Genomic DNA, 14,164 nt, shown 5'->3' with positions numbered 1-14,164 from the left:
GACCTTTCGGTTACTGGCACTACGCTCTTAACCACTAAGCTACCTGCCGCCCTATGATGCAGAGGTTGTTGATGCTGCTCCTCACAAGTCTCAATGTCAGCCCTAGCTATGGAAACACAATTTCCCTAGTGTAACACTGGTGTTACAGTCGAAAAAGTGAATTTGTCCAAATACTTATGAGACCTTCAAATTGGGGGACTAGATACATAGTGCTTTCATTTGTAAACTGTAAAACTGATATTTATGACAATACCCTCATATGAAACATTTGATGTCAAATCTAAAATGCTGGACTATGGAGCCGAATTAATTGTATGCTTCACTATCCAAATAAATATGTAGGGGAGTGTATTTAGTTTATCTCCCCAGCAGTACAAATAGACATGATAAGTTGTAAAGACATTGAACAAGACTGACACAAATAGCAACCGAACGGAGGTTGAAGACTGTACTACATAGAGCCATGGCTATATTGAACTTTAGTCCACATCAGGTAACTGATGTAAGCAGTAGAATCAGATTTTAAAAAACACATACAAATACACCTTATGGAACAGCAGGGACTGTGAAGAGACACACAGGCACAGACACACATACACATGATAAGACACGCACTCTACACACATGTACACATGGATTTTGTATTGTAGATATGTGATAGTAGAGTAGTGGCCTGAAGGAACACAATGTGTTGTGAAAGTGTTATGAAATGTAATGTCATGTAATATTTTTAATTGAATATAATTACCTTAATGTTGCTGGACCCCAGGAAGAGTAGCTTCTGCCTAAATACAAATACTGGGTAGCATAGAAGCAAACCGGATGGACATCATGAAAATGATCGGAGAGGTTGAGAGTAGAAGAAGTTCAGGAGCAAAAAAATAATAAAAAATAATAATAAAAAAAAAAATATATATATAATAGAATTATTGTAAAATTAACTCTGTCCATAAGGTGTAGATAGTAAGTATAGACCGGAAGTAGAGGCCTGGGCATTGTTGTTCACTAATTTACTCCAAGTAGGGAAAGGATGGTGGGGTTGAAAAGTAATAAAGGGGAGTGTATATATATAAAAAAAAAAACTAAAAAAACATGGGGGATTGGAAGTGATGCAGACAATTACATTGATAGAAGATACAATCTATCTGCAATATTAAGCTGATCCATTCCCCCAATAAAAAAATAAATAAAAAAAAAAGGCCACTCCAGGACCTTGAAATGCTTCTTACGAAGGCACTCCTTCGTTGCCCGGGCGGTGTGTTTGGGATCATTGTCATGCTGAAAGACCCAGCCATGTTTAATCTTCAATGCCCTTGCTGATGGAAGGAGGTTTTCACTCAAAATCTCACGTTACATGGCCCCATTCATTCTTTCCTTTACACGGATCAGTCGTCCTGGTCCCTTTGCAGAAAAACAGCCCCAAAGCATGATGTTTCCACCCCCATGCTTCACAGTAGGTATGGTGTTCTTTGGATGCTACTCAGCATTCTTTGTCCTCCAAACACGACGAGTTGAGTTTTTACCAAAAAGTTATATTTTGGTTTCATCTAACCAAATGACATTCTCCCAATCCTCTTCTGGATCATCCAAATGCACTCTAGCAAACTTCAGACGGGCCTGGACATGTACTGGCTTAAGCAGGGGGACACGTCTGGCACTGCAGGATTTGAGTCCCTGGCGGCGTAGTGTGTTACTGATGGTAGGCTTTGTTACTTTGGTCCCAGCTCTCTGCAGGTCATTCACTAGGTCCCCCCGTGTGGTTCTGGGATTTTTACTCACCGTTCTTGTGATCATTTTGACCCCACGGGGTGAGATCCTGCGTGGAGCCCCAGATCGAGGGAGATTATCAGTGGTCTTGTATGTCTTCCATTTCCTAATAATTGCTCCCACAGTTGATTTCTTCAAATCAAGCTGCTTACCTTTTGCAGATTCAGTCTTCCCAGCCTGGTGCAGGTCTACAATTTTGTTTCTGGTGTCCTTTGACAGCTCTTTGGTCTTGGCCATAGTGGAGTTTGGAGTGTGACTGTTTGAGGTTGTGGACAGGTGTCTTTTATACTGATAACAAGTTCAAACAGGTGCCATTAATACAGGTAACGAGTGGAGGACAGAGGAGCCTCTTAAAGAAGAAGTTACAGGTCTGTGAGAGCCAGACATCTTGCTTGTTTGTAGGTGACCAAATACTTATTTTCCACCATAATTTGCAAATAAATTCATAAAAAATCCTACAATGTGATTTTCTGGAGAAAAAAAATCTCAATTTGTCTATCATAGTTGACGTGTACCTATGATGAAAATTACAGGCCTCTCTCATCTTTTTAAGTGGGAGAACTTGCACAATTGGTGGCTGACTAAATACTTTTTTCCCCCACTGTATGTCAGTCACTCAATTAGCCCATGTCAGATAACATTTTTTACATTGCTAGGTAAGGTAGTCTAGCCAGCTATCAAAACCTTGTGGTAGGCCTAGTCATCACCAAATTACCGACTGGGCACGCAACGCATGTGCTCAGGAGCCCTGACCTCCAGGGGGCCCCCATTGATTTTGTTAGTCACTCTCACACAGATCTCATATGAACATGGTATAAGTCATAGCAAAATGTGTAGAATTGCAGAACATTAGCTTTTAAATCTCAAAATGTTCTATGCCCCATAGCAAATTGTTAGGAATTGAGGACAATGTACTTTAACGCTGCAAAAAAAAGAAGTCTATGGGCATGCAATATTTTGAAACCCCACTCAGCTGTGTGTAACATCCGTTTTTATGGTTCCTTCTCCTCGCTGTTAGATTCACTATAAGTTTGCATGCTGCTCCAAACAAGAATGATGTTGCTTTCCATATTGTGTCTTAATATAAATCATTCTATTTCTATGATTCCAACAGTTCACCCAAGTGTTTTGATCTATACTATATCGCAAATCAAATCACAATTGCAATAGTTGCAGAGAAAAAAACGCATTTTGATTTTTGGGCCCATATCGTGCAGCCCTAACACTTAGGGACAGTTTCCCAAACACAGTTCAATTGAGATTCCAAAACTAGGCTAGGCCTGTTTCTGGGAAACCAGATCATAGTGTGGTACTAAAATCAATCAGAATGGTAGTAATTTCAACTTCCCACAGGGGAACATGGAAACACGTGACTGGGGGCAGAAATTGTGTATATGATATCATATTCATTACCATTATTAGCCCATCAAAGATGTATACAGTTTGTGGTCATTTATGATTGAATCTGAAATTTTTTATGCTTTCATCCATTCTGTATACATTTATATTTTAGGTAACACTACTTCAAGCCTGAAATTACAATGCATTATGATATGATGCATTGTGAGACTTGTCATGAGCATGTATGACCCCCTTTGTGTCAATTTAAAACTTGCACAAGACAGTTCACAGAATTGTCGATTTAAAGAAATGTAGCCAATTTATTTATTACTACATTTAGCTAACATATAGTTAATCCAGAGATTCTTACCTTTACCTTGATTTGGCAGTCTCGTCCAGATCATCATAGCATTTGTAGTTCTTTATGATAGCCATATTAGCAGGTAATTAGAATTTCATTTGTTGGGGGTAAATGCAGGTGAATATATTGATGAAAGTCACCTTGTCCTAGAGAGATTTACAAGGTTATCAAAACATAACGGCAGGGTAAGCCTACATGAAACACAGCCCTTATTTTCAGTGTTTCTAAAATCCCACTATGGAGAAAATGAATGGTGGAAAAACGATTGGAACCATTTCCCTGTTTGACCACTAGGTTTTATGGATATTATGACTCATACTGAGGTACTCAATAGACCCTTTTTGCACTAACTTTTTTGACTCATCACATACTCGGCTGCTACTGTTTATTATCTTTCACTTTATTATATGTAAATACTGTATCTACCTCAATTACATCGTACCCCTGCACATCGACTCGGTACTGGTATCCCTTATATATAGCCAAGTTATCGTTACTCATTGTGTATTTATTATTACTTGTATTACTACGTGTTTTACTTTTCTATTATTTCTCTATTTTATTTCTCTGCGTTATTGGGAAGGGCCCGTAAGTAAACATTTCACTGTTAGTCTACACCTGTTGTTTACGACGCATGTGACGAATAAAATTTGATTCGATTTTGTCATGCATTGTCTTGCGCTATGGTGACTGCTCAGTGATGGTGGATGGGTAAGGGCTATGGGGTCTGTAACTTTATATGGCCTGCAGTTTCTCTTCTGCACACTAACTTCCTGTTTTCACCAGCTGGTTGTAAGTGCACTCTTGTTACACATTGGTGTGTTTTTAGACTCTGATCCAAGTCCTCCTGCTGTTCACATTGATTGTAAAATGCTATACCTAAGCCCCTCTATCTAATGGCTTCCGAGGTAAGATAATAAAGCACCCCTATTGAGGTGTGTGCATTTTGGATTCACATATATTTTTGGTATTCTTAGTACAATCCATGTTTTCGTCTAATATTTGTTTATTCTAACTTGGTATCTTATTTCTTAATGCTATATTGTCAGAACAATTTTTATTTACACTATATCATAATACATGTTTATATACGTTAAACTTCAATATTTTCTTGACAGTGGACTTGGGAATGTGTAAATAAGGAAAAGATTCTTATGGACATTTCAGATCACGCAGTTCATTGACTTGAGTCTGACGGTTTCCATTTCCTTCAGTAGTACTATTGTTGGAGCCAAATTCCCTTACGTGATAAATGATAAATGTTTGTTTTGCCTAATTAGAATCATGAAATGTTGACTAATCAAATATAAATATGAATATTGAATTATGGAGTGTGGATGATGAAATCATGTTTTTGGTTTTCTATTATGGTTATCATGGGAAAGCAGTATGGAGCCTCACCTGGGCACACCCCTTTTCCCCATGTTCCCCTTCCCTATACACTGAGTGTACAAACCATTAAGAACACCTTCCTAATATTGAGTTGCACTCCCCCATTTTTCCCTCAACAGCTTCAATTCGTCGGGGCATGGACTCTACAAGGTGTCGAAAGCGTTCTACAGGGATGCTGGCCCATGTTGACGCCAATGCTTCCCACAGTTGTGTCAAGTTGGCTGGATGTCCTTTGGGTGGTGGAACATTCTTGATACACCCGGGAATCTGCTGAGCATGAAAAATTCAGCAGCGTTGCAGTTCTTGACACAAACCGGTGTGCCTGGCACCTACTACAATACCCTGTTCAAAGGCACATCAATATGTTGTCTTGCCCATTCACCCTCTGAATGGCACACATACACAATCCATGTCTCAAGGCTTAAAAATCCTTCATTAACCTGTTTCCTCCCCTTCATCTACACTGATTGAAGTAGATTAAATAAGTGACGTCAATAAGGGATCATAGCTTTCATCTGGTCAGTCTATGTCATGGAAAGAGCAGGTCTTCATAATGTTTTGTACACTCAGTGTACCTATTTAGTGGTTTGGCATTATGGCTCAGCTAGGCCTCAGGTATGGTGTTACCATACAGTTTTGAACTAAGAACGCTGCTACTATACCCTTTTGTTTTCCTTTGAATCCAATCGCTTTTTGCTTTGATCATGGATAGACTATAACCTTTGAAATGACCTGTGTTTGGAAACGTGGAGCCTTTTTCTGGCAAATACATTTTGCTTGTATTTATGAATTGTATTACGAATTGCCTTCATAACTATTCTGGTTTAAGTTCTGCTTTCCATGGTAATGGAGTCATTGTATGATAAGTCAGTGTGGATTTAGTGGTAGTGTGTGTGCATGCGTGTTTCTGGGGTCTAGTAGGCCCCAGGTGAATGTTGCTTATTCATCCTTTACTGTTTCTACTATTTCTGTGTATCTTGTGGGTTTTCCTTCACTGAAAGCAGGAAACTGTTGGCTAACGGTTAGAGAGAGAGAGAAGTTTACTGGAATTGTACCACATGATGAAAAATGGACATCCGTGTTTTCTGAATGGCTAAAATCATTTAACCCTTTCCTAATTATATTAATGTGCCGAACTGATCTAGTTGGTGATTTAGTTGTAACATGGATGGCAGCTGCACAGTGCACATCTATTTGGCAGTTTCACCCTAGAAAAACGGATCGTCATTGAATAGAAACATAAGGCATTTACATGCTGGGTAACCTATTTAGGAAGTAATTACAATGTTTTTTTCCTTGTCCTTATTTTGAATATTGAAAATCGATTGTGTTGGTTGGTTGGGGACTGCATGATGTTTGATCTGTATCAGCTTAGTCTTTTATGAGTAGACAATGTATACGGTTTGTTGATGATATACCTACACTCAGGATAGCCTTCAATCCCTATTTGATTAAGCCTAAACCACACTGAATCAATCTACATGTTGGTATGAATTGTAGCAAACTGGACTTAATCAGTGGCCAATCTTTAAGGAATCGTTTCCTGAGGAGGGTTATGGTATATGGAGTCCGTTTAAACAGATTTTTGTTTCGAGAAGGGTTGAGTTTAATTTCACATGTATTTTTATGTGGATTCTTTATTTATTTATAGATTTTTAACACCTTTTGGTTTGAATCCTTTGCCTCACAGTTGTGTTGCAAATGCTTTGTCCTGATAGGCTATGCAGGAATATTATTTTACACACAAACACACCTCCTAGTCTAAACAAACTTTGTAGACGTTCCCTTGGCGTGTTCGGGGATGATGAGGCGAAGCGCATTGTCGTTCAGTGAGCGCACCTCGCCGCTCCTTTAGAATAGACTGACTACGCACTGAAGGAGCTCCTCTCGCTTAGGAGCCTTAAAGATATTCAGCAAATTGCGAAAATTATCTTGTGTGGGTGAACAGGGATAACGACGGCGAATCATAAGAATAATTTTTTTTGGCACGCTATTTAGCAATGGATGAGAAGCATTGCCAGCGCTTGTAGAAGATGAAGAGATGAGCAACCGGCTTGTAGCAGATAAAGTGACTGAACCATAATACAGTAGCTATGTTGACTTGTCTTTTGTGTGAAACATACATTTGTTTTATATATTTCGTTTTTGGGCATGGGACCTTATTTTAATCATAATAGAAAAGGTGTAACCTACGTTATTAGAGAATTCTGATGCAAGACCATACATTTTAACTCCTGTAGTTACAGGTATTTTGTTCTTCAATCTTCCTGATGTTTTGTGCTATAGGCTAGTTTACTGAATGTGCACTGTTGTAGGGTACATTACTTTCACAGTTAGCCTACGTATAGTGCTACGTAAAAGAACGGATAAAATGTTTAACAGAACGTCAGCCTCGGTCTTTGTAACACATTCACGTGCTTGGTTATACGTAGGCAATGCAGGCTGCACTTAAGTAGGTTTAATCATTTAATTAGCACAGAATTGACATTTCTTGAATAGATTTAGATTTTCTGTTTACAGAAATTGAAAACCACATGCAAATTATGTTTTTGAAATTCTAATTTTACATCTGCATAACCCCAATGTTCTGCTAGTTTGGTATAATGATTTACTGCCATAATAAGTATTTCTATGCCCCACTGGTGACTGGCACTACTAGACTCTGAAACAGGGCTGTATGCTTGAAGGGATCTGGTTCATTGTAGTAGGCCTTCACCAAGACTTACTATTCAGTAGGCTACCGTGTCTTTTTTGACAACAATGTTCATCATATTTTTTATATTCTAATATTAATCTTATTATTGATAATATTTTCAGCCATGGAGCTGTTGTCCCCCATTTCAGATTCCTAGAAAAATAAGCCTTCCTGTGATATCAAACTTGAGATACACTGTATAAAGTTGGCCTACACATAGGCCTACAAGTGAGCCTACAAAGTTAGCAGCATGCCTACTAACAACATAGCAGGGTTGGGGTCAATTCTATTTCATTTCATGAAGTAAACAGAAATTCCAGGCGACCATTCAGACATCATAGCAGGCGCAGCACACAACGGGTTATCCATGTACCAGGGGGTCAATTCTATTTATATTCAGTCTATTCAGGATGTAAACAAAGTCATATTTTCTTTGCTTTGGAATTGGAATTCAAGTTTACTGCCCAATTAGACTGACTTGAAATGGAATTGACCCCAACCCTGCTATGGTGTTAGTAGGCATACTGCTAACTTCGTAGGCTCACATGTAGGCCTATGGTAGCTACATAGATAACACGTTGTCATATTGATCATTAACTAAGGCTGCTGCATTGTCTTTGTCCTGCTTTGCTTGTCTGAATGGCTGGCTGGGTTTCCTTTCCCGTGATACAGCAGTGGAGCTGACGGTAAATGAGAGACCGTCACCATGCCCCCGGGGGAGTATGGGATGTTGGGCGAGTGGGAGAAGGAGGGGGACCATGACATCATGATGGACTTCCTGCTGCCCACCGGGATCTTCCTGAAATTCCCTGTGTCTCGCAATGACACCATCGGGTCCATCAAAAAAGTAAGTCCTCATTTCCCGGTCTGTGGCTGCATGACCCACATTCAGCTGAATGTATGTGAATGTACAAATGTGCACATGTGAACGTGTATCAAGAGAGACCCGTATATTGTCATATTTTTCAGTACATTCCAGATATTTTTAATTTGCTTGAACATGGGACCAAATCATATGGAATCGATACAAATGTATGAGCAAATGACAAGAAAGCTCTAAAAATGCATGTGCAAAAGGTTGGGTCATGCAGTATATTGTCATAAATTGAAATTGTTCTATGTCTGCTCCCAGTTCCAAGGGAGCACTCTGTATTGCATTTACTGTTGAGTGACTTGAGTGTTATTTTGTGGAGAGTCAGATGGAGTTGAGCCAGCTCAGTGCAGTAAAGCAGATCTGATTCCTTTAGTACCAAAATGGAACTGGTATTTTATTGCCAAATGGTACGTAATACCGCATTCTCAATGAATCTCAAAGAAACAGTCATATTTAGAAATATTGGGTGACTTTCAGATTCTACTTGTAATGAAAAGCGCTACATAAAATACATCTATTTATTATTATTATTGTTACAATCTTATTTTGAAGAAAAAACGAAGTATAGCCAGGTCATTATAATAAAATGTTGTTCTCAATTACCTACCTCTTTAGATAAAGGTTGGATTAATACATTAACTTCACTGCCTATTGAATTGTAGCCTGTTATGGAAGTGCATGTTTGGATGTGATGGTACAGTGGTAGAGAGAGTCTCTACCTCTCTAATACAAATCTGTCTGACAATTTGCTGTAGCAGTCAGAACTTCTCTCAAATCCATTGAATGTGCCTGTTTCTATGCCAACAGTCCTGCCTCTTCATACTGTTTGATTTATATATGTTAAATAATGATACTGTTGGCAGCTTGCTTCAGAGATTTTACTACCCTTTGAGTGGTTTTATTTACAGGCCTTTACAGACTTTCCCCTGTAAATGACTCAATCGGGGAGATCACTTATTGTTTTATAATTAAATAAATTTATTGTTATTTTGATTAATTTAAGATAGAGATTTAAAAACCCTAGCGGAGTGACCACTTTTTTGTTGTTTGAATCCCAGATTGCCCCTTTAAAATATGCAATACTTAATTATATATATATTACACCTGATTTGAATGCAGTACCAGTGGTGTTATAGACAGTTGACCTGCATGTTTCTGTTAATTTTAAATGGTGTGGTTTCTTGCTCTAGTGTGTGTGCAGTCAGCTTCCTCTTTTTCAGTGTGTGATCAGTTGATTTGTGTGTTTAAGTATGGTCAGCTACTCTGTGTATTTGCCAGTCAGAATGTGACTGGGTGTGTAAATGGTCAGCATTGGTCATATTGGTTATGAACCCTGTGTTTGTACGTGCGTGTCCATGTGTGCGTGCATCTGTGTGTTTGTTTGGATAGATGGTGTGGAGGAACGCTAGTAGCGAGCCCCTGTATGGAGCGCTGAGCGACGCGGACGCTTACGTGTTCACCTGCATCAACTCGACGGCAGAGCGTGAGGAGCTAGAAGACGAGACCCGTCGTCTGTGTGATGTCCGGCCCTTCATGTCCGTCCTGAGGCTGGTGGCCCGGGAGGGTGACCGTGTGGAGAAGCTCACCAACACCCAGATCAGCCTGCTGATTGGCAAAGGTCTGCATCACCTCTCAGGGACATGCAGCACAAAGCAATGCTACTAGTAAATAGTCGTAGCTTAAGTAGTACGTATTTTCTCTCCACAACTCAGCCGCACAGCCACGAGAGAATAACAATTATGACGTTTGACGGCAAATCTTCTATACACTAGCTAATGAAAATCGACAAATAAAGCATTTTTCTGGTCTACGAGTGCCGTGAGTGTGGGTCGTCGAGATAAATAATGTACTACTTTAGCTACGAAAGCTTTGGGAAACCCACCTAGCCCTGTTTGATCTTGGGTAGAGGTAGCACAACGTTTGTGGAAAACATCTTAGGACTAGCTTTTTGAAAATGGCACCTATCAAACATAGATGTGAATTGGTGTAATTGGTTATTAGGTCATTGTCACTGAATCACCAAATGCACTGTATCCTGCTAGTTTCCAACACCAGACCTTGTGTCCACTCCTGTTCATGTCTCTCAGGTCTGCACGAATTTGACTCCCAGAAGAACCATGAGGTGAACGAGTTCCGGGCCAAGATGCGGTCCTTCTGTGAAGAGAGGGCCCAGGACCGCCAGCGGTTGCCATGGTACCAGTGGATGGAGTACAGCTTCTCGTGTGACCTAGAGCCATGTGTTTCCCTGGCAGAGCCCGGGGGCATCAAGACAAAAGGCACTAAGAAGATCTTTGTCAACGTCAAGTTTGAGGCCAGCGATGTAAGTGCCTTGTTCCTCTGGCATTTTTTACTCTAATTCTCAATATTTTTCCTAGTAAATCAATCAGTTACTTTTTGTGAATGTATTGGGAAGGGACATGGGATCTTGTGATTGGATTGGTCAGCAATGATAGATCTGTCAGCAATGATATCTTTGACTGGAAAATTCAGAATTTCTACCAATGCGTAGACCAAGTTAAGATCTGGAGGATGACTTTAGTAAAAAAAAAAAAAAGAACTTTGGGAAATTCCCCCTCCCCCTCCCACACACCACAAACACCACTCACTGTCACTTTACAAGTCTTCAAAACAACAGTTCGGAATCACTATGAATGTAGAAAGAAAAAACAAACAGTTGAAACAGAAAATTATTAAGATGTGACGTTTGTCAGCGTGCACAAAAACAGCCTTAGTGACGATGGAAAGAACACAATTGTTATAAAATAAAATGCGCTTTCCTATGGAGAGAATTTGACATTATAACTACTACATTATATACTTACCAAGCCTAGGGTCTAATTTATTATTTTATAGAGTATCCTTCATACCAAACGTAACTACAAAATGTACTGTAAAAACAGCACTCATAAAGGACTTAACTAAAAGCTGTCTTTTCAAGCTTTCTTTTTTTCTCAAGCTACTGCCTTTTCGAATTGCCTATCATCTGAAGCTATGGAAGACCATCGTTCAAGAATTACCAGATCCATATTTTTTTAAGCGACTTTGAGATTCTGATTGTAATGAAAACTGCTATATAAAATGAATCTATTATTTTCTGTAGGAAAGCTTTATGCTTCAGCAGGAGCCCCAGGACCTGCCGGTGACCTTAATGCGGAGTGCCCTAAAGAAGAAGGCCACTGTGTTTCGCTCAGTGCGACAGGAGAAGCCAGAGGACTACACTTTACAGGTCAACGGGAGGTGGGAATTCATATACGGGAAATACCCCCTGTGCCAGTTCAAAGTGAGTAAGCACAATAATACAAGCTTACTTCACTTCGAGTTTACCCATTTTCTCCATTGATGTTAACAGTTTTTTCAATATGTTGTGTCTGGTATGTTTAGTCTGAGTTGGTCTGTATTTGTTTCTTATTTTGTCTGCATGTTGCCTCTGTCTGCTCTGTGCATGTGGTCTATTTTGTCTGTATATGCGAGGTATGTAATGAGAGCCTTTGGCTCTCTGGTCTCTAGTGGAATGACTCAATGTTTCGGTGGCAGGAGACTCCGTTGTTGGTTTTGAAACTCCTGCTACCTTCAGACCAGGGATGACTCATATCTCTCTAGCAGCCCTCAGAAGGGAACTGCATTACACGAAATGAGATTTCAGCTGCATTATTAAGCTTCAGTAAATGAACAGCCTCCAGTTCTTGTACATGAGTACACCAGTGAATATCTGGACAGAGTAGCGTGAAGTCGCCCCTAGACGCTGGTCTTGCATTTTCCCCACTAATTGAATTAGGATTAGGGGAGGGGAAGCTGATCCTAGATCTGTACCTAGGGGAAACTTCACCCCGGAGCGTGTGGGTGATCTGTGTGGTTGACATCCAACCAACCCTTCTTCTTCCTCTCTTCCCTTCTTCCTTTCCCTACTCTTTCCTCAGTACATCTTCTCCTGTTTGAGAGGGGGTCAAACCCCCCACCTGACCATGGTTCATTACTCCACCATTGTCAAATACCAGGAGGAGCAAGGCTGCCTGGGCAGCCAGGTGTCCAAGAGTCGCTCCTTGTCCAAGCCCCCCCCTCTACCCGTGAAGAAGGTGAGAGGTCAGCCTCTTGGGACCACAGTAATTTTTTATTAACAGAATGTCACCCTTTTTTTGTACCTCTTACTGTTGTTCCTCAACCAGTGTTATGGACTTTGACATGCCCAAAACATACTGGGGCTGTCTGCCTGAAATCATTTACTTTTTACACTTTTACGTGCATGAACTTTGCTGATTTGAACTCACTTTGAGTTTTTTTGTCTCCATGAAAAGGAAAAGGTATACATTTTCAATGTATTGTTAATGGATTTTACTGTCTGCCTTAGTTGTATGATCTTCAGTGTAGCTTTGAAATGGTAGCACCTATCTCTCCCAATTATCACACACAATGGTGCTAAATGACAATAAATGAGTGTGTGTAGTTTTGTTTAGGTTCGGTTCAAACTCTACTTCCCATAACTGATACCAACACAGAAGGGAAGAACCAACTTAGCCTTATATCAGCTTCAGCTTTTGGAAGCTTTAGTTCCTCTTCTCTTTCTTTATCATGTTTTGTTGTTGTTGAAGGTAAAACAAGTTCACATTTTGGGCCTTGCAAAATTAACTGTTTCAATGTTAACCAAAGCAAATGTCCTCTTTTTTTTCTTACTATCAGCAGAACACTTCCTCTTTGTGGTCCATTGAGGAGCCTTTCCACATTCACCTGCTACAAGGCTACCGAGTCAACGCAGATGAAGGAATGAAGGTTGGTGTGGTTTCATGTGAGCTTTCGCGCTCTGACTGTTGCTCAATGAAGTGCAGCATAGAGTTGTTTACCAATATCTCACTTTTGGGTGTACGAAGGAGAGGTGAAGTGTAAACGATGGGGTCATATGACCCTTACCGCACATTTCCCATAATTCATCAGAGGCAGTTGGTTGAAACTCTACAAAACAGGAAGTGGGGAGGGCCTATCTGGCTTTCACGTCGCACTCTGGTGCCTAGATTCTTAGAAAAGGACAGGCTTTGTGCTCTCGCTCGCCACTTTAACTTTTTTTTGTTGACAAGAGAGATGGTTGTCGTTACTGTTGCAGATAGGTCAGAGCCGTCATCATGCCCTATCTTGAAAGTTGTTGAATTTCTCTGCCCTCTAATTACTACATAGAATTGTGATACTGTACTGTTGATACTGCGTTGAACAACTGGGCAATATTATGTAGAAATGGTCTGTGCTGCAAATATTTTCATATACATCTCTTATTTTCATTATAGAAAGGTTGTTTAACTTGGATGCTGTGAATTGGATGTAAAAGAACAATCAAGAAAGACACGTGGGGAATTGGCTTAATGTTTTGTCTGTGTGTTTGATTCAGCTTTTTGCTTACTGTTACTGTTTAGATTGGTTGTTGTGTAAGTGCACTTCCGGCCTCTTACCTCAGAGCCGAGCATGACTCACTGTAAATTATTTGTCCTGTCACATTGTTGGCAGGCAGAAATTTGCCAAGATACCTTAGGGGAAAATATCCACTCATATAGGGTGAGTCCCAAATTGCACCCTATTCCCTATGTAGTGCTCTACTTTTGACCAGAGCTCAATGGGACCTGGTCAAATGTAGTGCCCTATGTAGGGAATAGGGTGCCATTTGGGTCCTATGCACACAGTACTTTGCTAATCTGGCTTCAACACAGCCTGGTTTGAATATATCCAAGGTAGGCAGTACACCGAGCCTTGAGGA

At 40.1% G+C, this 14,164-nt stretch overlaps 1 protein-coding gene across 1 annotated transcript in view; it reads left to right on the top strand.

Annotated features, from left to right (window-relative positions):
• Nucleotides 1-6,706: 6,706 nt before the first annotated feature.
• The window catches only part of pik3cd (phosphatidylinositol-4,5-bisphosphate 3-kinase, catalytic subunit delta), a 43,127-nt gene continuing 35,669 nt past the window's right edge, over nucleotides 6,707-14,164 (top strand). The window contains exons 1-7 of the mRNA XM_084184094.1: nucleotides 6,707-7,107; nucleotides 8,229-8,403; nucleotides 9,820-10,048; nucleotides 10,518-10,750; nucleotides 11,531-11,710; nucleotides 12,348-12,503; nucleotides 13,105-13,194. Coding sequence (XP_084040220.1) covers nucleotides 8,263-8,403; nucleotides 9,820-10,048; nucleotides 10,518-10,750; nucleotides 11,531-11,710; nucleotides 12,348-12,503; nucleotides 13,105-13,194 — 1,029 coding nt within the window. The 5' untranslated portion in view covers nucleotides 6,707-7,107; nucleotides 8,229-8,262. The remainder of the gene's footprint in view (nucleotides 7,108-8,228; nucleotides 8,404-9,819; nucleotides 10,049-10,517; nucleotides 10,751-11,530; nucleotides 11,711-12,347; nucleotides 12,504-13,104; nucleotides 13,195-14,164) is intronic.

This window comes from Coregonus lavaretus, assembly GCF_964263955.1.
Source record: "Coregonus lavaretus genome assembly, chromosome: 20".
NCBI classification, from domain to species: domain Eukaryota; kingdom Metazoa; phylum Chordata; class Actinopteri; order Salmoniformes; family Salmonidae; genus Coregonus; species Coregonus lavaretus.
Note: the sequence above shows the minus strand (reverse complement) of the source record. Positions and strands in the feature narration are given on the sequence as shown.